A 21868-nucleotide genomic window follows, 5' to 3' on the forward strand; every position below is an offset into this window, starting at 1 on the left:
TGAAAAAAGAGAAGGGATGAGGAGATACCAATTTAAATTATCACATATTCACTGAAGGACATACAAAAAAACAAGCAAGTTGTAAAAGAACATGTGGTATGATCCATTCGTCTTTTTAAAAGCAGGGAGGGGTAGATACAAATGTGATTATATGCATTGGAAATTTCTAAAAGGATACAGAAGAAACTGATGACAATGATTAGCGAGAATAAAAATGGGGGTCAAAGAGGAGCCCTTCCACACTGTACTTTTTTTAACCATGAATATGAATTATTTTTATAACTTTTTTTTTTAAACAGAGGCAAAAATGTTTTATTCAAAGTAGATCCTGAGTGTAAAATAGAATCCAATTTTCCTTCTACCTCCCTCTGGTAGTAAAAGCTTTCTCAATCATATTACAAGAGCAAAAGAGCATTTCATTTACCTCTGGTCACTAGTCAAGACTGAAAACCAATTAATTCAAACTGAGGGGAAAAACATATTGTTTTAAAATCTAAATTACATAACTTGAAAGAAATGCATGTTTAGTACTTTCAACCTGACCCTGGTCAAATTTCATAATTTTCCATTTAAGTACAATTTATTGAAGTCTCATCATACTGAGTTAATGCGTAAAATACTGCACAGAATACGAAAACTACAGTTACTGTGAAATGCTCAGTAATAGTTCTTTTTCACGTCTATTTCTCATGTAAAACCCAGGTTGAGACTAGAGAAGTGTTCAGTTAGAGGTTTCCCAGGAGAAGGAAGGCTTTAATGTGTGTGCAGTATAAGCTAATAGGCTCTTGGTCTAAAGAATGAGCCTTTTGGCAATTAGTGGTCTGCACACACAGTTAGTGACTCTGTTTCAGGAGTTCCCACAGAAAGACTAATCAGGAGAGCCTTTAGTTTCCTGTAGAGCAAGTTATGCTCTCAAATTTGTACATCATGGCCTGCCTCCTGATAGCTTTCCCCATTTTTAATCATCAATAAAAATCTGTCTCCTTATCTTGAGCAGCTTTTGTTCAATTCCTTCATAAAATCTCTTTGGAAGGGTAGCATATAGAAGGTGTTTTGTCCTGGAGAACAAGAAAATGTCTTTATTTACTTCTAGCAACCTGTAGATAATTATAGATTTTAATAAAACTACTCTCAATAAACTTACAAGGCCTCCAACATTCAGACAATCTTCTTTGGGCCTTAGTAAAGCTAATTATAGTTGCATGTTTCTTCTGCACTTTCAGTTGAATTCCTCTACCCACGTCCTTTATATTCCCACTATATTCTTTTAATTCATGCTCTCCAATTTTCTTCCTTTTCAACAAGAGTTACTGGCTTTGAAATGCTATACATTCTTTGCTTTCTTCCTTTTTCAAAAAAATCAGCTCCCTTTCTTGCCTCTTTATTTCCTCATCCTTTTTTCCAATTCACACTTTTATACATTTTTTTCATTAAGTCAAATTTATTGCATCTCCTAATCATGTAGATGTTATTAAGTGAATCCCCAGCAGTGAAACTATTATCCAAATACTTTCCAAGCACAAGAAAAATAAAATTGATTACATGTATTCTATTTGGGGAATTAAAAATACCAAATTATAAATCCAAATAAATTAAAGATAATTCATACCACCAATAACAAAAAAGGCAGAGGGAAAAAAATGGGTCAATAAGCAAACCTTACTAAGAATCAAAACAATACAGATTAAAACAAAATTTAATTTGTTGCTCAGCAGTCAAGAAGATAAAAATCAATAATACATAGTTGGCTTGGGATTAGAAAAAGAAGTACAGCATTTCTAGAGGGCAATTATGTTCCATGACTTCATAGCCTTATGCCTACGAATGTATCCTAAAGAGAAAAATCAGTCAAGTTCACAAAGATGTATGTATAAGGATGTCCAACATAGCCTTATTTAAAATAATGAAAAAATTAAAATGCCCATGAGCTGGAGATTATGGTACATTCATAAAAGAGAAAACAATACAGCCTTTGGAAAATATTATGTATCTCTGTATCTACTAGCAGGAAAAGATTCTTCATGATATACTGATGATATACTGCTATCGGGTAGTAAAATAGCAGATATAATATGATCTCAGTTAAATAAAATCATATATCTTTATGCTTACCGTGTTACCCTGAAAATAAGACCTAGCCGGACCACCAGCTCTCATGCATCTTTTGGAGCAAAAATTAATATAAGACCTGGTATTATATTATACTATATTATATTATATTATATTTTATTATATTATACCCGGTCTTATATTACTTAAAATAAAACCGGATCTTATATTAATTTTTGCTCCAAAAGACACATTAGAGCTGATGGTCGGCTAGGTCTTATTTTCAGAGAAACACGATACATACGAAGAGAGAAAAGGTTAGAAGAATATTCATCAAAATGTTGATTCTAACATGTGGGACTTGAAGACATTTTTCCTGTCTTTTCTTTTTTTTTAATTCAGGTGAAATTCACATAACATAAAATTAATCTGTCTTTTTCTGAGCTTTACTGTATAATTCAAATTTTCTATAATGATCATTTTTTGTAAAGAGAAAAAACAATTTAATAAAAATAAAATAGTCTAGGTAGAGAGTATCTATTAACTAATATTATAAATAAGAAATACAATTACTAGTCCCTATGATTAAAATAACTACATTTTATAAAATGCTTCCCTTAACAATAGCACCCCTAGTTTATTCTTATAGTTATTAACACACCATCACTTCACAGATATACTGAAGGCAAAGAATGTTACTAGTTAATGTAGTCAATTTAAAATACAACAAATCATAATAAAGAATTTATATTATAAGATATGAGAAAATAAATTTTATTTTCAAAAATTTGATTTCACACAAAATTTCTCAGACATGTATCTAACATGAACAGCACGGTATTTCTTTATAGACTATACTTACCAAAACAGCCCAGTTGTTTGTGTGGCCACTTCTAAAGAACTGCTCTGCTTGATCCTATGAGTCAAATAATAGCGAAAAGATTAGAAGAAAGCCACATTTCCCAGAAGAAAGAATGATAAAGGACAGGTAAGATTCAAGGAGTTTTTACAGCTGTAATCATTATGTAAATTTATAAAGGTTTCAGTATTTGATCTTATGAAGGACAAATAAAGAGCTTTATTTTGTTGAGGGGCATTATTTGGGAGAAGGGCTATTTGTTTTTAAACATTTTATCTCAATCAGCTCTTCCTTACATGATTCTTGTTTTCCATTCAGTCTTCAAATTGTGAACAACTTATTTCATATCTTTATTCTACACATACCATTAATACCATTCCTGGTGAAATTTCATTCAATATTCATTTGTATGCTGCGCTGGGCACTTCCAATTACTTTATTTGAACTCACCAATATATTTGATTAAGCATAGGCTCTAGCATTTCACTAATCTGTTAAACTAAGTTTGAATTATATTTGCCATCATGGAACATTAAAAATCTCAGCATCCAATACCATCCAGATATCTAATGAACATGATTTTTATTATATATTAAAATAATAATGAATATAAACCATAATGACCTCAGACTGCTCCCAAGCAGTGTTAATTACTAGACCAGTCAAGCTGCCTGGATTCATATCTGGGCCCTATTACTTACTAGTTGTTATAAACTTAGGAAAGCTGCTTAACTTCTCCGTGCCTCCATTTCCCTAGCTATAAAATGGTAATGCTACCTGACTCACAGAACGTAGAAATAGTGACTGGAACCTAGTAATTGCATAACAAATGTTAGCTGTTTTAATTTTCAGCTGGCTAGAAAATTTCAAGGACAATGACATAAAAAATTCACTCAACTGTGTGGGTGTCTCTCTCACAAACAAACACACACACACAAACATTTTTTTCTTTTTAACCTTTCTCAACGGCTAAAAAAAAAAAAAAAAAAAAAAAAGCAATATGCTACAGTGGATAAAGCACCGGTTTAGGAATTTGGAGATCTGGGTCTTAGCCCACATCATATCCTTCACCTGGCGGAGGTAAGTCATTTAGCTCTTTAGAGTTGACTTTCCTCATGTAAAAAATGAAAAATTATATTATATTATATTATAAAGACTTGGTCTTGGTAAAATAAGACCGGGTATTATATTAATTTTTGCTCCAAAAGACGCATTAGAGCTGATTTTCAGGCTAGGTCTTATTTTTGGGGAGACACGGTATATACTAGTTAGTGGAGCACTTATGTGCCAGGGACCATGTAATGCACAGTGATACAAAAATCATTGAAAAACATAGGTCTTTTTCTCAAGAATCCCAGAGTTCAATAAAGACAAGCATGCACACATATTACACTATAATGTAACATTCATTCATTCATCACATTCATTGAGCAGCATATGCCAGTCACTGTCCCAGCTGTTCAGAATACAATGATGGACAATCAGATTTGCCTCCAAAGAGGTTACTACCCAATTTGATAGACACACATTAAGCAGATAAAGACAACCTATAGAGAGACGTCATCAAAATGGCAGTGTGAGGTGAGCCTCTGTAAATCTCCCCTGGAATTTACAACTAATCGAACAACTATAACTCCACAAAGGACTCCCTGCACAGCAGACAGGCAAGACGAAGAGGCCCACTACTGAATTCACCTAAAGGTGGGCGAATCGCGAGAGCGGGGTAGGAGAGAAGGGAGAAGTGCAGAGACGGAGCCACCCGGGTGCAGGACGCAGACCTAGCTCAGTGCTCCGAGATCGCTGCTTCCCAGAACTACTGCAGATGAGGGAGAGGGAAGAACTTGGACTGCTAGGGCTCCGTTTATGGCCCACAGGGCTGAGGGCCCAGCATATAACACGGCTGAACCCAACGCACATGGCAGAGACCTCGGAGAAAAGACTGAGGGAAGAAGGCTGAAAACAGTGGTTTAAGTCCTCACTGCCGAGCAGAAAACGGAAACCTTAGGCACTGAGACTAGCCGCCCCCTCCCTACCCTCCCAGAGCTTGCCCCGCCTCCACCTGCCTGGTGCTAGGAGCGGAACAGTAGCAGCGTCAGAGCAAAAGAACAGAATATTTGCTGTTCTGAGAACTGTGCACCACAGACACAAATTCGCAGCCCAACTAGTTCCAGCAAAGGGGAGGGAGCTGTGGAAGCAGGACTGGCTGTGGTGGTGGTCGCTGCCATTGCTCTGGGCCACCTCTCACAACTCACCCCGCCCCTGGCCCCACCTATCTGGCAGATCCCTGCAGGAGTAAACAGAACTGCTGAACCATAAGGGCTCTGAATCTGGTACAGGAAGAGCTTTGGAACTTCAAAAGCTCTCTGCATACCCACACGGACACTGCGCCCTGTGACCCAGGCGAACTATTAACAGAGGAGAAGCCCATCTCCCAGGTAATCCTCCCATTGTGTGAGAAGCTGGAATAGGGCAGAGAAAACATAGCACTACCATGTGAGTGAGAAAAAAAGGCTGCACTCGGAGAGAAAATAAAACATTCTACCAACAAGTACTGGAAAACAAAAGAAAGATGTCTTCCTATCAACCTGTTGCAGAAGCCACTCCTGTAGATGTCTAGGAAGAAAAATAATAAATCAGTAATTCCCATGAATAACCAAGGCAACAAGACAGCTCAGAAAGAAAGTGAAAAGTCTCCAGAAAAGGAACTTAAAGATATGGAAATATGTGACTTAAATGACAGAGAATTCAAGATTGCAGTTCTGAAAAAACTCAATGAGATGCAAGAAAACACAGAAAGGCAGTTTAATGAACTCAGAGACACAATCAAAGAACAACATGAGCATTTTACGAAAGAGACTGACATTTTAAAAAAGAACCAAATAGAATTTCTGGAGATTAAGAACTCAATAGAAGAAATTAAAAATGAAATAACCAGCTTAGGTAGTAGAGTTGACCAGATGGAGGAAAGAACCAGTGACATCAAAGATAGAAACCTGGAAATTACACAGATGGAAGAAACAAGAGACTTGAGACTTAAAAGAAATGAAAGGACTCTACAAGAACTTTCTGACTCCATCAGAAAGAGCAATATAAGAAAAATGGGCATACCAGAAGGAAAAGAAAGAGAGAAGGGAACAGAGAATATATTCAAACAAATTGTTGATAAGAACTTCCCAAACTTGTGGACAGAACTGGATCCTCGAATCCAAGAAGCAAATAGAACACCTAATTACCTCAACCACAACAGGCCTTCTCCAAGGCTCATTGTAGTGAAGCTGTCTAAAATCAACGACAAAGAAAGAATCCTCAAGGCAGCCAGGGAAAAGAAGACGGTAACCAACAAAGGAAAGCCCATTAGATTATCATCAGATTTTTCAGCAGAAACTCTACAAGCCAGGAGGGAGTGGAACCAAATATTCAAACTATTGAAAGAGAGAAATCATGAGCCAAGAATAATATATCCAGCAAAGCTATCCTTTAGATATGAAGGAGGAATAAAGACCTTTCCAGACATACAGAAGCTGAGGGAATTTTCTAATACTCGACCTGCACTACAAGAAATACTAAAGGAGGCTATTCGACCACCATCAACAGGGACACTTTGTGGCAACGAAAACATACAAAGGGGGAGAGTAAAGGCCTGAACCGGAATATGAGAATGGAGAAAGTAAGTGTGCTGAAGAAACTGGAATACTCTAAATATCAAACTTTCTTTTACATAAACTTAAGGGTAACCACTCAAAAAAAATCCAGAACTGAAATATATACTGTAATAAAAAAAAGAAACAGAGGGAAACATCATAGAATACCACCACAAAGAAATAATAGACAACAACAAAAAGGCAAAGAAACAATGGAGGCACAGCCTTACCAGAAAACTAAAGATAGAATGACAGGAAATCTTCACATATCAATAATCACCCTAAATGTAAATGGACTGAACTCACCAATAAAAAGGCGAAGAGTAGTAGATGGGATCAAAAAACTAAACCCAACCATATGCTGTCTCCAAGAGACACATCTCAGCTACAAGGACAAGCATAGACTCAAAGTGAAAGGGTGGAAATTGATACTCCTAGCAAATGGTATCCAGAGAAAATCAGGTGCCATACTGATATCAGATTAAATAGACTTCAGGGTGAAAAAGGTAACAAGAGACAAAGATGGACATTTCATAATGGTAAAGGGGACTATACAACAAGAAGACATCACAGTCATCAATATTTATGCCCCCAATCAGGGAGCACTGAAATATACCAAGCAACTACTAACAGAATTAAAGGAAATTGACCAAAACACAATTATACTTAAATACATCTTGACAGCTATGGATAGATCATCCAAACAGAAAATAAATAACGAAATAGCAGCCCTAAATGACACATTAGATGAAATAGACATAATTGACATATACAGAGCACGTCATCCTAAAACATCAGACTATACATTTTTTTCTAGTGTACATGGAACATTCTCAAGGATAGACCATATATTGGGACATAAAATCAGCCTCAGCAAATTTAAGAAGATTGAAATCATACCAAGCATATTCTCTGATCACTAGGCTTTGGAATTGGATATCAACTGCAAAAAGAAAGCAGGAAAAAACACAAATACATGGAGATTAAAAAACATACTTTTAAAGAATGACCGGGTCAAAGAAGAAATTAGAGGAGAGATCAAAAGATACATAGAAACAAATGACAATGAAAATACATCCTACCAAAATTTTTGGGATGCAGTGAAAGCAGTTTTAAGAGGGAAATTTATATCATTACAGGCCTATCTCAAGAAACAAGAAAAATCCCGAATAAACAACTTCATGTTACACCTTAAAGAACTAGAAAAAGAAGAACAAATGAAACCCAAGGTCAGCAGAAGAAAGGAAATAACAAAAATCAGAGCAGAACTAAATGAAATACAGAACAAAAAGACAATAGAAAAAATTAATGTGACAAAGAGCTGGTTCTTAGAAAAGATTAACAAAATTGACAAACCCTTGGCTAGACTCACTAAGATAAAAAGAGAGAAGACACTAATTAACAAAATCAGAAATGAAAACGGGGAAGTTATCACGGACACCACCGAAATACAAAGGATCATCCAAGAATACTATGAAGGACTATATGCCACCAAATTCAATAACCTAGAAGAAAAGGACAAGTTCTTAGAAACATATAGGCTTCCTAGGCTGAACCATGAAGAACTGGAAAATCAAAACAGACCAATCACCAGTAACGAAATTGAATCAGTCATCCAAAACCTTCCCAAAAGCAAAACTCCTGGACCAGACGGCTTCACTAGTGAATTCTACCAAGCCTTCAAAGAGGATTTAATACCAATCCTGCTCAAACTCTTCCAAAAAATTGAAAAAGAGACAGTACTCCCTAACTCATTTTATGAGGCCAACATTACCCTGACACCAAAACCTGGTAAGGACAACACAAAAAAAGAAAACTACAGACCAATATCTCTGATGAATACAGATGTAAAAATCCTAAACAAAATTCTAGCAAATCGAATACAACAATGCATTAAAAAGATTATTCATCACGACCAAGTGGGGTTCACCCCGGGGCACAAGGATGGTTCAACATCCACAAATCCATCAATGTGATACATCACATAAACAAAATAAAGGACAAAAATCATACGATTATATCAATTGATGCAGAAAAAGCATTTGACAAGATACAACATCCATTTATGATTAAAACATTTAATAAAATAGGTACAGAAGGAAAATACCTTAACAAAATAAAGGCCACATATGACAAGCCCTCAGCTTATCTCATAATTAATGGTGAAAAACTGGAGCCCTTTACTCTGCGTTCAGGAACACGACAGGGCTGTGCCCTATCACCTCTGCTTTTCAACATAGTGTTGGAAGTCCTTGCCAGAGCAATCAGACAAGAGAAAGAAATAAAAGGCATCCAAATTGGGAATGAAGGAGTTAAACTGTCACTCTTTGCAGATGACATGATGCTATATATAGAAAACCCTAAAGACTCCACCAGAAAGCTATTAGAAACAATCAACGAATACAGTAAAGTTGCCGGCTACAAAATCAACGTACAAAAGTCCATTGCATTCCTATATACTAACAATGAACTCTCAGAAAAAGAAATACAAAGAACAATTCCTTTTGTAATTGCAGCAAAAAGAATAAAATACCTAGGAATAAACTTAACCAAGGATATGAAGGACCTATATGCTGAAAACAATAAGACATTATTGAAAGAAATTGAAGAAGACACAAAGAAATGGAAAGACATTCCGTGCTCATGGATTGGAAGAATCAACATAGTTAAAATGGCCATATTACCCAAAGCAATATACAGATTTAATGCAAGCCCCATCAAAATCCCAATGGCATTTTTTAAAGAAATAGAACAAAAATCATCAGATTTGTTTGGAACCACAAAAGACCCCGAATAGCCAAAGCAATCTTAAGAAAAAAGAACAATACTGGAGGTATCACACTCTCTGACTTTAGCTTGTACTACAGGGCTACAATAATCAAAACAGCATGGTATTGGCAGAAAAACAGACACATAGACCAATGCAATAGAATTGAGAACCCAGAAATAAAACCACATAAATATGGACAGATAATTTTTGACAAAGAAGCAAAAAACATACAATGGAGCAAAGACAGCCTCTTCAATAAATGGTGCTGGGAGAACTGGGTAGCCACGTGCAAAAGAATGAAACTGGACTGCTATCTGTCACCATGTACCAAAATTAATTCAAAATGGATCAAAGACTTAAGCATAAGACCTGACACAATAAACTGCATAGAAGAAAATACAGGTACTAAACTTATGGACCTTGGGTTCAAAGAGCATTTTATGAATTTGACTCCAAAAGCAATAGAAGTAAAAGCTAAAACAAGTGAATGGGACAATATGAAACTTAAAAGCTTCTGCACAGCAAAAGAAATCATCGACAAAATAGAGAGAAAACCAACTGAATGGGAGAAGATTTTTGCAAACAGTGCCTCCGATAAGGGGCTAATATCCAAAATATACAAGGAACTCACACAACTCAACAACAAAAAAACAAACAACCCAATTGAAAAATTGGCAGACGACCTGGAGAGACATTTCTCCAAAGAGGACATACAAATGGCAAATAGACATATGAAAAAATGCTCAACATCACTAATCATCAGAGAAATGCAAATAAAAACCACAATGAGATATCACCTCACCCCAGTCAGAATGGCTATCATCAACAAGACAAATAGTAACAAGTGTTGGATAGGCTGTGGAGAAAAAGGAACCCTCATACACTGTTGGTGGGAATGCAGAGCGGTGAAACCGTTATGGAAGGCAGTGTGGAGGTTCCTCAAAAAATGACGAATAGAATTACCATATGACTCAGCAATCCCTCTCCTGGGTATCTACCCAAAGAATCTGAAAACATTTATCCATAAAGACACGTGTGCTCCAATGTTCATTGCAGCTTTGTTTACGGTGGCCAAGACATGGAAACAACCAAAATGTCCTTCGATAGATGAATGGATAAAGAAGTTGTGGTATATATACACAATGGAATACTATTCGGTGGTAAGAAAAGATGATATAGGAACATTTGTGACAACATGGATGAATCTTGAGAGTATGATGCTAAGCGAAAGAAGTCAGACAGAAAAAGGAGAGAACCATGTGATTTCACTGATATGTGGTATATAAACCAAAAACAGCAAAATAACAAGACAAACAAATGTGAAACAAAAACTCACAGACACAGACAATAGTTTAGTGGTTACCAGAGGGCAAGGGGGCTGGGGGTTGGGAGATGAGGGTAAGGGGGATCAAATATATGGTGATGGAAGGAGAACTGACTCTGGGTGGTGAACATACAATGGGATTTATAGATGATGTAACACAGAATTGTACACCTGAAGTCTATGTAATTTTAATAACAATTGTCACCCCAATAAATTTTTAAAAAGATAAAAAAAAAAAAAAAAAGACAACCTATAAATTCTATAAAGGTAAGATACAGAGTATCGTGAAAGAGTATAAAAAGGGGAAATGACCTAGGGGGAGGGGAGCTGGTGTAGGAGGGGGATTCAGGGAAGTTTTCCCTAGAGAAGTGATATTTAGGCTAGGATCCAAGAGATGAAGAGAAAAAGGAAAGTAATTCTAGACAAAGGAAACATGGGCCCAGCTGGCAGATGGGGACTTAAAGGTTCTGAGAAACTGAAAGATGATTAGCATAACTAAAAGTTTTAAAGAGAGAAAGAACTGGAGGTATATGTAGGGGTCAAAGTACGCAGGGCATTGTTTATGGGTCATAATGAAGACTGTGTTCTTTATCCCTAACACAATATGAAGGTGTATATGCGTGACAGGATTAGATTTGCATTTTTAAACATAACTCTGGCTGCAGGTCAGAGAACAGACTGGAAGGAAGAACGACTTGAGGCAGACTAGTTAGAGAGCTATTGCACTCTAAGTAAAAGATGATGAAATAATAGATAGTACAAAGCATATATGTGAATTATAACAGATGAGTACTATTCTAGCTTAACATACAAATTACAACAGTAAAGAAAAAGGAAAGGGCCTATAGGGGAAGGCTCTACAAAGGTTATGCTTTTACTGCATCTTAGTAAATGGACAGAAGAAACACGAGGTATAAAACATGGTAATGTGAAAATGAACAGCAACAGTCACAAAAAAGAGAAATGGTATCCAAAATGAAGTATACAAGACAATCCACTAGAATAAAAACGGAAAATAGAACCTCTACTCATATTTATATTATCTAAAAAATATGCTTTATGTTGAGTCTATAAATTAGCAGTAATTCATGAATATAGAGTGCATGCTCTATTATCTTTTTAAATTGGTGGGGGCATATATTCAAAAAGGGTGGAGTCCACTGATCTAAACTCAGTGTACTGAAGTGGTGGGGAGAATGGGCCCCAACATGAAGACTGCAAAAGAAGGCAGGAACCAGATCACGTTAACTTTATTCTGTATGCAATGCAAAAGCACTGAAAGAATTCAATCAGAAGAAAAAGCTGATCAGGTTTACATTTTATGAAATCTAATCTAGCATCTGAGTGAGGGAGTTTGCAAGCCTGGGGGAAACAAGGCAAAGTTATTGCAATAGTCTAGGCAAGAAAGGACCAGGCTTGCATTAAGCCAGTGGAACTGGAGAGGTACAAGCAATTGGAAAGGTTAAAAACATAAAATTTTGTTTTGATTAAAATGTGCGATAAAGAGAGGAGTTTATTTTTTAAAAACTTCAAGTTTCTAGCCGAGGAGTAACCCCATAGGAGATGGAGTAAACAGAGGATGAAACTTTGGACACAGATTTTCAGATGTCTGCTGACCATACGGTCCCCTTCGCCAGGTCGATATGCCGGCCTGAAAACGATGCTGGATCTGAAAATGAGTCCAGATCTAGACTTTAGAACTGGACGGAGGCATTATCAGAGTTCAGGAAATAGTGAAAGCTTTATTAAAAGGCCAGAACGTCCTGTGAGCCAAAAATAAAATACAGTATCCACCTGACTCCTATCAAAGGGGCGCGTTGTCGTGTAATAGTAGGAAAAGTAGCTGCTGCACTGTGTGCTCACGTTTCACCAGCGAAGGACGGCACCCAGGTCGGAGCAAAGGATCAGGCCCCCCACCCCCCGTCTCCCAGAATTTGATTATTTTAAGTAATCGTGCTAAAAGGCTGGAACAGACCAACCCTGTGCTATCCCGTCCCTGGGACCCCTCCCCACAGCCGAGTCAGCCTAGTAAGTGGCTGATGACTGCAGGAGGCGTCCCTCAGCTTCGGGGTATCAGACATCTGCTGGGGCGCTACGGCCACGACAAAGCTGTCCTCCCAGGGCCCTGTCGCTCAGAGGCCCTGACTCCTACCTCGATCTGACTAGTGGCCAAGCTGCCGAAGGATAAGAGCAACAACCCGGCCAGGGCAGTCACACCCCGGCTGAGGAAGTAGGTGGCGACCATCTTCCCCGGCTTCAGCCTCCCGCACCCAGAGAGGCGGAGCAAGTGCCGTAAAGCAGCGCGGCGTCGTTTGCTTCCCCCCCCCCCCCCCCCCGACGCCAGCCCCACCTCCCTGAGGCCCGCTGCTGCCCTGATTTTACAAGCAGGCACTTCCTCCGACTTGGAGTTTCCCCGTAGCTGGGGCAAGGGCAAGATAAACAGGACATAGATACTTTAACTGAAATTTCAATGTTTGCGTTATGAAATAGATATAACGTTGAAAAAAGGTTTTGAAAGATGAGGAAGAAAAACCTGTGATCCCATAAACTTTCAAAAGCTAATTCCTTTTTTTGCGTAGTACTGCCAATGTTTTGTTTTTGGTTTTTTTTGGCTTAACTTTTTTGGGGGGACAATGTTTTAATATATGAAGCATGATGGGAAAAGCAAACGTTGGGGCACAAAAACATGATTAATTGGCTCAGTTGCAAATAGAAAGATGAGTAGGTGGTGCAACAGGTTTGGGGTCTATTGCTCATTAAAAGAATCAACCTGAAGAAATCGGTTAAATTTTTGTTTCTTTGGTTGTGTAGCTAAAACATCCCATAGACAGTCAGTCTGAGGATTTCCTAAGGACAAGAGTATTCCTTCTATTCATGTTCATCACATGCGTCCAATTTGAAATTCTGCTTTTCATTTAGCATGACATGAACGTGTTGATGCTGCTTCACAATCTTCATAATTTTAACATTTAATGGTAACGTGGAATTCCATCCCTTATTGATGCCTCGGCCAAAGTAATTGCTCCTCTATTGGACAATACAGAGTTTCTAAGTTTTACCATAAAAAAAAAAAAATTGTAAAGAATATCTTTGTGCGTTTGGCTTTTGACATTTGTTGAATTATTTTCTTTGGATAATTTTTCTGTAATACGAATTTTGAGTTAAAAGATACAAAAATATGTGGCTATCAGAGATGTTGCTTTCCAAAGTGTACAAACTTACAGTGCCATCAAAATACATACCCTAACCCCAACTTACACCATTTTTCCCCTCTAAATTCCTTGGTACAAAGTTAGCTCTAGGTTGTTATACTTCTAGTTCTTTGATTACTATCAAGATCTGATGTCTTTCCTTGTTTTCATAAACCATCTGCCCTCTGATGTAAATTTTTGTTTATAGCTTTGGTTTACATATGGATTTGAATGAGATCTTTATAAAGAAGTGACATTGACTCTTGCCATATTTTATGCTATTGCTTTTCCCAGTCTCTTATTTCACTTTCCATTTTATTTTTTCCTTTGCTATTGCACTTTGAGAAATGTTTAATGTTAGGTAGTCAAATTTCAGGTTTTCCCTTATGAAACCAAGCAAGTTAGCACACTACCAGAATGTCTTATGCCTGCATGTCACGAGTTCATTCGGGTCTCAGATCAAGTTTTATTTTCTTTTAATTTCATATTTAACTCTTCAACGATCTGGAATATATGTCAGCATATGCTATAAGATGTTATGTGAGTTATTGCTGCATAACAAACCACCCAATACTTTGTGGCATGTACATACACAGAGACACAAGGGTGTAGAAACAGGGAGAAAGAACTTTGTGGTAGCTATAACAATCTACCTATAACAATCTACCACTGCTTTTATCAAAATTGCTATTCCATTATCCAACAATTTTCTACATAATACTTATTTTGACTCATTGACTTATAACTTTTATTAAGTTTTTATGAGTGTACAGTATTTCTGGGCTTTTTGTTCTCTTCAATTAAAATACATGTGTATTTGGGGGTCAGTACCATGTTATTTTAATTATTGTTGCTTTTAACATGTTTTAATATTTGATCATTATGGATAACCATTTCAGTACACTTCATTTTTCACAAAATTTTTTGATGATTTCACCTGGTAATTTTTTGACTGAATTTTATAATAATTTTTTCAAGTTATAAGAAAACAATACTATTTAGATTTTAATAGGATTATACAAAATCTATTTATAAATCTGAGAGAAGCTGACATCTTTATCACATTTAGTCTCTCATCCAGAATATAGAAGTTTCTCATTTATTTGTGGTTCCTTTTTTAAATTTGTCAGTCACCCTATAAGTCAAAGATATCTACATTAAGCTACTTCCTAAGCATTTTAAACATTTGTTATTCTTCATGGATTTCTTTTTTCATTATGTAGGAAATATATAAATAAATAATTATAAATAGGTAAAAATCTACAATATTATGTATTCTCATCAGTTATTGATGATATGCACGTCATATTTTATATCCACCTGCCCTTTTATTGTTTTAATAAGAATAATTTCATTATTTGAATAATGAAAATTATTTAAAACATTTGTTTGACAAATTGCTTGGGTTTTTCTAATTTTACAATAATGTTATCTGCAAATTATCTTGTCTGTTTCTTTTCAGTATTAATTATGTATTTCTTTTTTATAGCTTATTTTATGGCTTAATACTAATTGTTAATGTTGATAGCAAGAAGATTTGCTTGTTTCATTTTTGTTTGAAAAGAAATGGTTTTAGCACTTTTGCATTAAGTCTATCATTAGCTCTTGGATTATAATAAATACTCATTGTCATGTGAAAGAAGTAGATTTCTATCTCTCTTTGTTTTCTTCATTGAACCACTGATTTTCAAGTATGAAATACACCCGGCTTCACACTAATTGTAGGAATGCTTGAGCAGTTTTAAACACGACTCCACATGGGAAATAATGATCTTTTAATATGTGAAATAGCATTGTTTAAAATTTTCTTAGAATTATTAGCCATACTCATAGCTATATTGAACAGACAGGTGGTTGCCAGAAGTAGGGGGATGGGGGTGGAGGGGTGCGGCAGGGGTGCCGCAGGGGTGGATGAAAGAAGTGAAGGCAGTTAAAAGGTAATGTAATGTATAGCATGTTATCTATAGTTAACAATATTGTATTGTATACAGTAGTCTCATTTTATACCCACAGTTTCAGTTATCTACAGTTAACCACAGTCCGAAAATATTAAATGGAGAATTCCAGAAATAAAGAATTCATAAGTTTTAAGTTGAGTACCATTCGGAGTAGTCTGATAAAAATCGTACACTATCCCACCCAAGAGGTGAACCACCCCTTTGTCTGGGGTACCCATGTTGTGTAAGCTCCTGCCTGTTAGTCACTTAGTAGCCATCTGGGTTATCAGAGCAACTGTCAGGTATTGCAGTCCTTATTTTCAAATTACCCTTATAGTAACTTAACACTACATCACAATACCTATGTCACCTGTCATTCACCTCACTTCATCTCATCACATAGGCACTGTATCACCCCACATCATCGCAAGAAGAAAGATGAGTACAGTATAATAAGATATTTTGAGAGAGAGAGACCACATTCACATAACTTTTATTACAGTACATTGTTACAATTGCTCTATTTTATTTTTTGTTGTTAATCTCTTACTAGTCCTCATTTACAAATTAAGCTTTATCATAGGTATGTACAAAGTCTGACAATTAAGTTCACAAACTTGTTGCAACGATATTGCTAACCTTTTTTGATATCAGAGGGATTATTCATTATGAATTTGTACTAACTGGACAAATAGTTAACCAAGTTTGTTATTTCAAAGGGCTAAAAAGGCTGCGTGAAAAAGTTAGAGGACCTGAATTTTTCGCCAACAATTCATGGCTCTTGCATCATGACAATGCACCAGCTCACATGGCACTGTCTGCGAGGGAGTTTTCAGCCAGTAAACAAATAACTGTATTGGAACACACTCCTTACTCACCTGATCTGGCCCTCAATGACTTCTTTCTTTACCCGAAGACAAAGGAAATATTGAAAGGAAGACATTTTGATGACAGTCAGGACATCAAGGGACAACAGTTCTGATGGCCATTACAGAAAAAGAGTTACAAAATTGCTTTGAAGGGTGGACTAGGCGCTGGTATCAGTGCATAGCTTCCCATGGGTTGTACTTCAAAGGTGACCACAGTGATATTCAGCAATGAGGTATGTAGCATTTTTTCTATGATGAGTTCGCGTTAGTTGTCTGACCTCGTATGTATGTATAGGAAAAAACATAGAACATACATGGCTCAGTACTATTAGTGCTTTCAGGCATCTACTGGGGGTCTTGGAATGAATTACCCTCAGGTAAAGGGGGACTACTGCACAGTAAGTCCTCACTTAATGTCATTGATATATTCTTGGAAACTGCGACTTTGATAGAAACAATGTATGAGGAAAGCAATTTTATCATAGGCTAATTAATATAAACGAGAGTTAAGTTTCTACAGTATATTTCTGGTCAGAAAAAAACATCACCCAACTTCTAAATAAAGACTTAAAACAGTTCTAATATTAAACATTGAAATAAATGTGAGCTTTACATTCATTTAAAAAACATTAATAAGAACAAATAAGGTCATTACTCTCCAACCTGTTTATTCCAGCTGAGGGTGACAGGTGGTGAAAGCCTCTCCTGGCAGCTCAGGGCATTAGACAGGAATCCACCCTGGCCAGGCTGGCCTTCCATCACAGGGTGTACACACACGCGCTTGCACGCACGCGCGCGCACACACACACACACACACACACACACACAGCCTGGAACAATGTAGACACACCAATTCACCTCACATGCACATCTTTGGGATGTGGGAGGAAACTGGAGTCCCCAGAAAAAATCCACGCAGACATGGGGAAAACGTGCAAACTTCACACAGACAGTGTCCCCAGCCAGGAATGGATCATTTTTTACTCATCAATGTTAAAAGAAACGATGTTGAACAAAACAGCGTTATTCAAGGACCTACTGTATTTGAAAGTTACTAAGAGAATAGATCTTAAAAGTTCTCATCACAAGAAGAAAAATGTAACTATGTATGGTTATGGATGTTAACTAATCATGGTAATCATTTTGCAATATATACGTACATCAAATGGTTATGTTGTACACCTAAAATTAATACAATGTTATATGTCAATTTTATCTCAATTTAAAAGAAAGAGTTGCTAACCAGAGTCAGCATCTGGACTAGAATTCAATTCAGTTATTCATTAAGTCAATAATTGACTTAACTTAGCAACTAAAAGAGTAAACAAGCATTTGACTATCAGATCAAAATCACAACATCCACGCACACCCATGGCTTCTCTAGTAAAAGTTTTTATGCCTGATCCCCTCACAGTTAGTACATCATAAGGTCTATCCATGCTCTTTTTACTATTGTTCTTCAATCAAGTAATAACGTGTATTGATTCTATTAACTCTAATGTTGGATCAGTGTTTATTTTTGCTCTCTCCACTAACATAATCCTGTATCTCCTTTTTCATTCTCTTTTTCTCTCTCTTCCTTTCTGCACTATTGTGTTCTTCATTCACTCCATGGATATTTCTTAAGCACTAATTATGTACTAGGCATTGTGTTAGTCACAGGAAATAGAAGAGAGAGTAAAAACTAAGCAAGTCCCTGCCTTCGTGGAGCTTACAGTCTAGAGGAGACAGACATTAATGATAGAAGCATTTAAGCAAGTGGAAAAGCCTAACAGGAGAGTTCCTAGTGGTTGACCCAACCTCATTAGAAAAACCAGAGTAGGTTTCCCTGAAGAAATGAACAGAGCTACAATTAATGAGTTAAAGAGAAAAAGAGGGAGGGAAGGGAAAGAAAGGCAAAGAAAACAGCTCTTGCAAAGAACCTATAAGGGAAGGGAGGTTGGCTTATTAAAGTAACTTTTTCATTGACTTTGTACTTGCAGTTCAAAGAAAAGAGAGAGTGATGCCACAGGAAAGCACATTGCTCAGCAGGTGCCCCCTACCTTCAAAGCCTTGAGAGTCACGTCATGGAAAACCTCAAAATGGTAAAGATCATGCTGGCTCCAATGAGAATGGCCACAGGTAGAGCATTTGGGAGGTCATTGCTACAGTCCAGGTAATGGTAGGCTGGACCAGAGTGGTAAGAGTGGAAATGATGAAAAATGGAGAAAACCAAAAAAGATTTGAAGACTACAATCAACAGATCATGATGATGGATTATATTTGGGAAGAAGGAGGGAGGACAATTTCAAGGATTACTTTTGGATATCTGACTGTATAACTGAATGCAATTTTTTTTTTTTAATCTAAGAATCACAGGAAGTGAAGCAGGATTAGGATTCATATACAAGTGAGGGCTGGTTTAAATATTTACCCAGAGCATTTGGAAGACAAATTTCCATAAAATTATTATAAATACTTTTGTGACTACTAGATTAATATCAACACAAAATAAAATGAGAGGAAAGGATAAATTTAATCTGGTTCAGAGCATGGCCCCTGAACGAGAGTTTGCGATGTGATTTATACTAAATAAATTGCTGCAGGCAAGTCTGTTTGCTACAACAATCAGCACCACAAGTTTTTGATGGAAACATTTCATATCTAACAGTCAAAATGTTTCTTTACGCAAGATAAAATTTGATAAAAGGAAATTAAATAATAATAAAATACAAATAGGAAAAAAGCAATTAAAACAAACAAAAGGGCTTTCTTTCTGACGTATTTGTATCATTTCCTAGTACTGATTTTGATATTGGACCACTTAATGGTTCAATTTGGCCTCAAATATTTTTCTTCCCTCCTTCCAGTGAGCCATTTAATAATAGTGTGTTGTTCTGCTGTAATCAATTTCCATCTCATGACCTTCTTATTAGCTTCAGAACTAACTCATAATAGCATTGCTTCAATGCAAGACTAGAGCAACTGCCCTTCAAAGTCTGATTTGGGGAAATCTTGTGATGTCACTAAAATGCCATTATGACCTGGACAGAAAGTCAGTTGCATGCTTTCGTGATGCAAAACTCGATATCTCGTTAGTAGTGTAATCCTCCCTTGTGAATCAAGAAGCCACTGTTAGCATGAAGGTAATTGATAGAGCAGTTCTCCAGGAGCTGAGAATTTCCTACAAGTCTGATTGATTTTATTCAATTGATTTTTATTCAATTGCACATTGCTTTTATTCGTCGAGCATTTTGTGAGATTCTCTAAAGTCCCAAGGGCATGTAATAAATATTTTGACTAGTCCATGTTTATTAAAGGGTGGGACGTCCTGAAAGTCCTCCCTTAGGAAGAAACTGAATGGTACAGATAGGATAGAGGAGTTGTGTGTTTTTCAGAAAATTGCTGGAAGGATACTGTGGTAGGCTCCTCAAAGATGTACATATCTTAATCCCTAGGACCTGTGGGATACGTTACCTAAAATGACACAAGGGACTTTGCAAATTAAATTAAGGATCTTGAGTTGGGAAGATTATATTGAATTATCTGTGTGGCCCCATGTCATCAGAGGAATTTTTATAAGGGGAGGGCAAGAGAGTTAGTGAAGAAAAAGAGATGTGATACCAGAAGCAGTGGTCAAAGTGATGAAGGGCCACTGGCCAGGGAAAATGAATAGCTTCTAGAAGCTGGAAAAGGCAAGGAAATGGATTCTCCCCTAGCGCTTCCTAAAGAAACTCAGCTCTACCCACCCATTTGGGGCTTCTGACCTCCACAGCTGTAAGATAAAAAATTTGTTTGTTTTCAGCCACTGAGTTTATGGTCATTTGTTATAGCAGCAATAGGAAACTACTATAAGTACTTATACTGGTAGCCGTAGTTATCCTCTGGAGATCTAAGAATAAAGACTGGGGCCTTAGAAGACTTTTGTTCTCCATTCTTCATTACTACTTCAACTTTTTTGTTTCATCATGGATTTATATATTAAGGAAAAACAAAAAAAATCATTAAAAGAAAAACTAGATAATACTAAGTGAAAAGACAGTCTAGAAAATTGTATGTGGAGTATTTTCTCAACCATGTAAAAAATAGACTAAAATAAGAAAGACACTATCTAAAATTTTATCAGTTTTTTTTAACCAAAACAAAACATGTACTTGGCTTAATACCAAAGCGTATTGTGACGAAAACAAACATAGAAATATGCCACCACCCAGATAACTCTAGTTAATGTTTTTTAAAGCATAAAATAACACAATATCATGGAAAGAGTGAAATAATTCTGTACAATATAAAATGAAAGGTGCAGCTCTCAGTCCTCATCTACAGTAGCTGTTCCCAAAGGTTACCATCTTCATTGATTTATTGTGTATCCATCCACCCAGAAAAAAAGTTTATACTGGCATATAGTATTCACTTTTTGAAAAGTGCACACGGCACACACTTAACATAGTCAACTTTCCCTCATTCCACTCTGCACTGTACCATCACGGATCAAGCCAGTACTGAATTGATGGACATTTAGATCACTGCAAGGTTTTGTGTTTTTTTCATGTTATCAGTTTTTAGTTCTCAGTATTGAGATTGCTGATGTTCCATTTTCATTTATCTACTCATCACTCAACAGTTATTCATAGTGTGTCTACTCTGTGCTAAGGAACACGCTGGGAGCTGAGAATACAGATGGGAATAACATAGACAGAATCCCTGCCCTCATGGAACTTAGGCATCATGGGGAAGGCAGATGTTAAATAGATAATTGCATAAATTAATTAATTACATTGTGATAAGTTCAACAAAAAAGAAGTACAGGTGACATCATTGTGTACTAGGGCAGCCTGACTAATCAGGGAATGCTTCCCCGAGAAACTTCAGCTTGGAACTAAAGAATAAATGGGAATTTGCCAGAGATGGGAAATAATTTTTTCTTAATTTCCTAAAAAGAGCATATATCATTTTTATTATCATAAATAATATTTTTCGTGTTTTTTAAAAGGGATAACTAACATTCCTCCCTCTTTTTATATCTGGTAACATTGCTGGAAATGGTCTGCTCACTCTGCTTGATTTAGACAAATTTAATTTAATGATCAAACATTTCTCTCTCTCTCTCTCCTCCCCTTCCTCCCTCAAATACTTCAGTCAAATGAAATACTTAAGTTAATAAATTGAAGCCACCGGACAAAAAATAAAATAAAATAATGGCTAAATAGCCTCCTTGTCTAAAGTTTACATTAAGAGACTATTAGGTT

General features: G+C 36.5%; 1 protein-coding gene across 2 annotated transcripts in view; it reads right to left on the bottom strand.

Annotated features, from left to right (window-relative positions):
* Positions 1 to 12926, bottom strand: part of PIGK (phosphatidylinositol glycan anchor biosynthesis class K) — a 117268-nt gene extending 104342 nt beyond the window's left edge. For both annotated transcript variants that reach the window (XM_088791206.1, XM_088791205.1), the window contains exons 1-2: positions 12796 to 12926; positions 2912 to 2965 (exon numbers count right to left, since the gene is read on the bottom strand). In XM_088791206.1, the coding sequence (XP_088647332.1) occupies positions 2912 to 2965; positions 12796 to 12888 (147 nt within the window). In that variant the 5' untranslated portion in view covers positions 12889 to 12926. The remainder of the gene's footprint in view (positions 1 to 2911; positions 2966 to 12795) is intronic.
* Positions 12927 to 21868: the final 8942 nt, after the last annotated feature.

The sequence above is a fragment of the Rhinolophus sinicus genome, chromosome 14 (genome assembly GCF_057876585.1).
Source record: "Rhinolophus sinicus isolate RSI-liver-muscle chromosome 14, RSI-T2T, whole genome shotgun sequence".
In the NCBI taxonomy this organism is placed as follows: domain Eukaryota; kingdom Metazoa; phylum Chordata; class Mammalia; order Chiroptera; family Rhinolophidae; genus Rhinolophus; species Rhinolophus sinicus.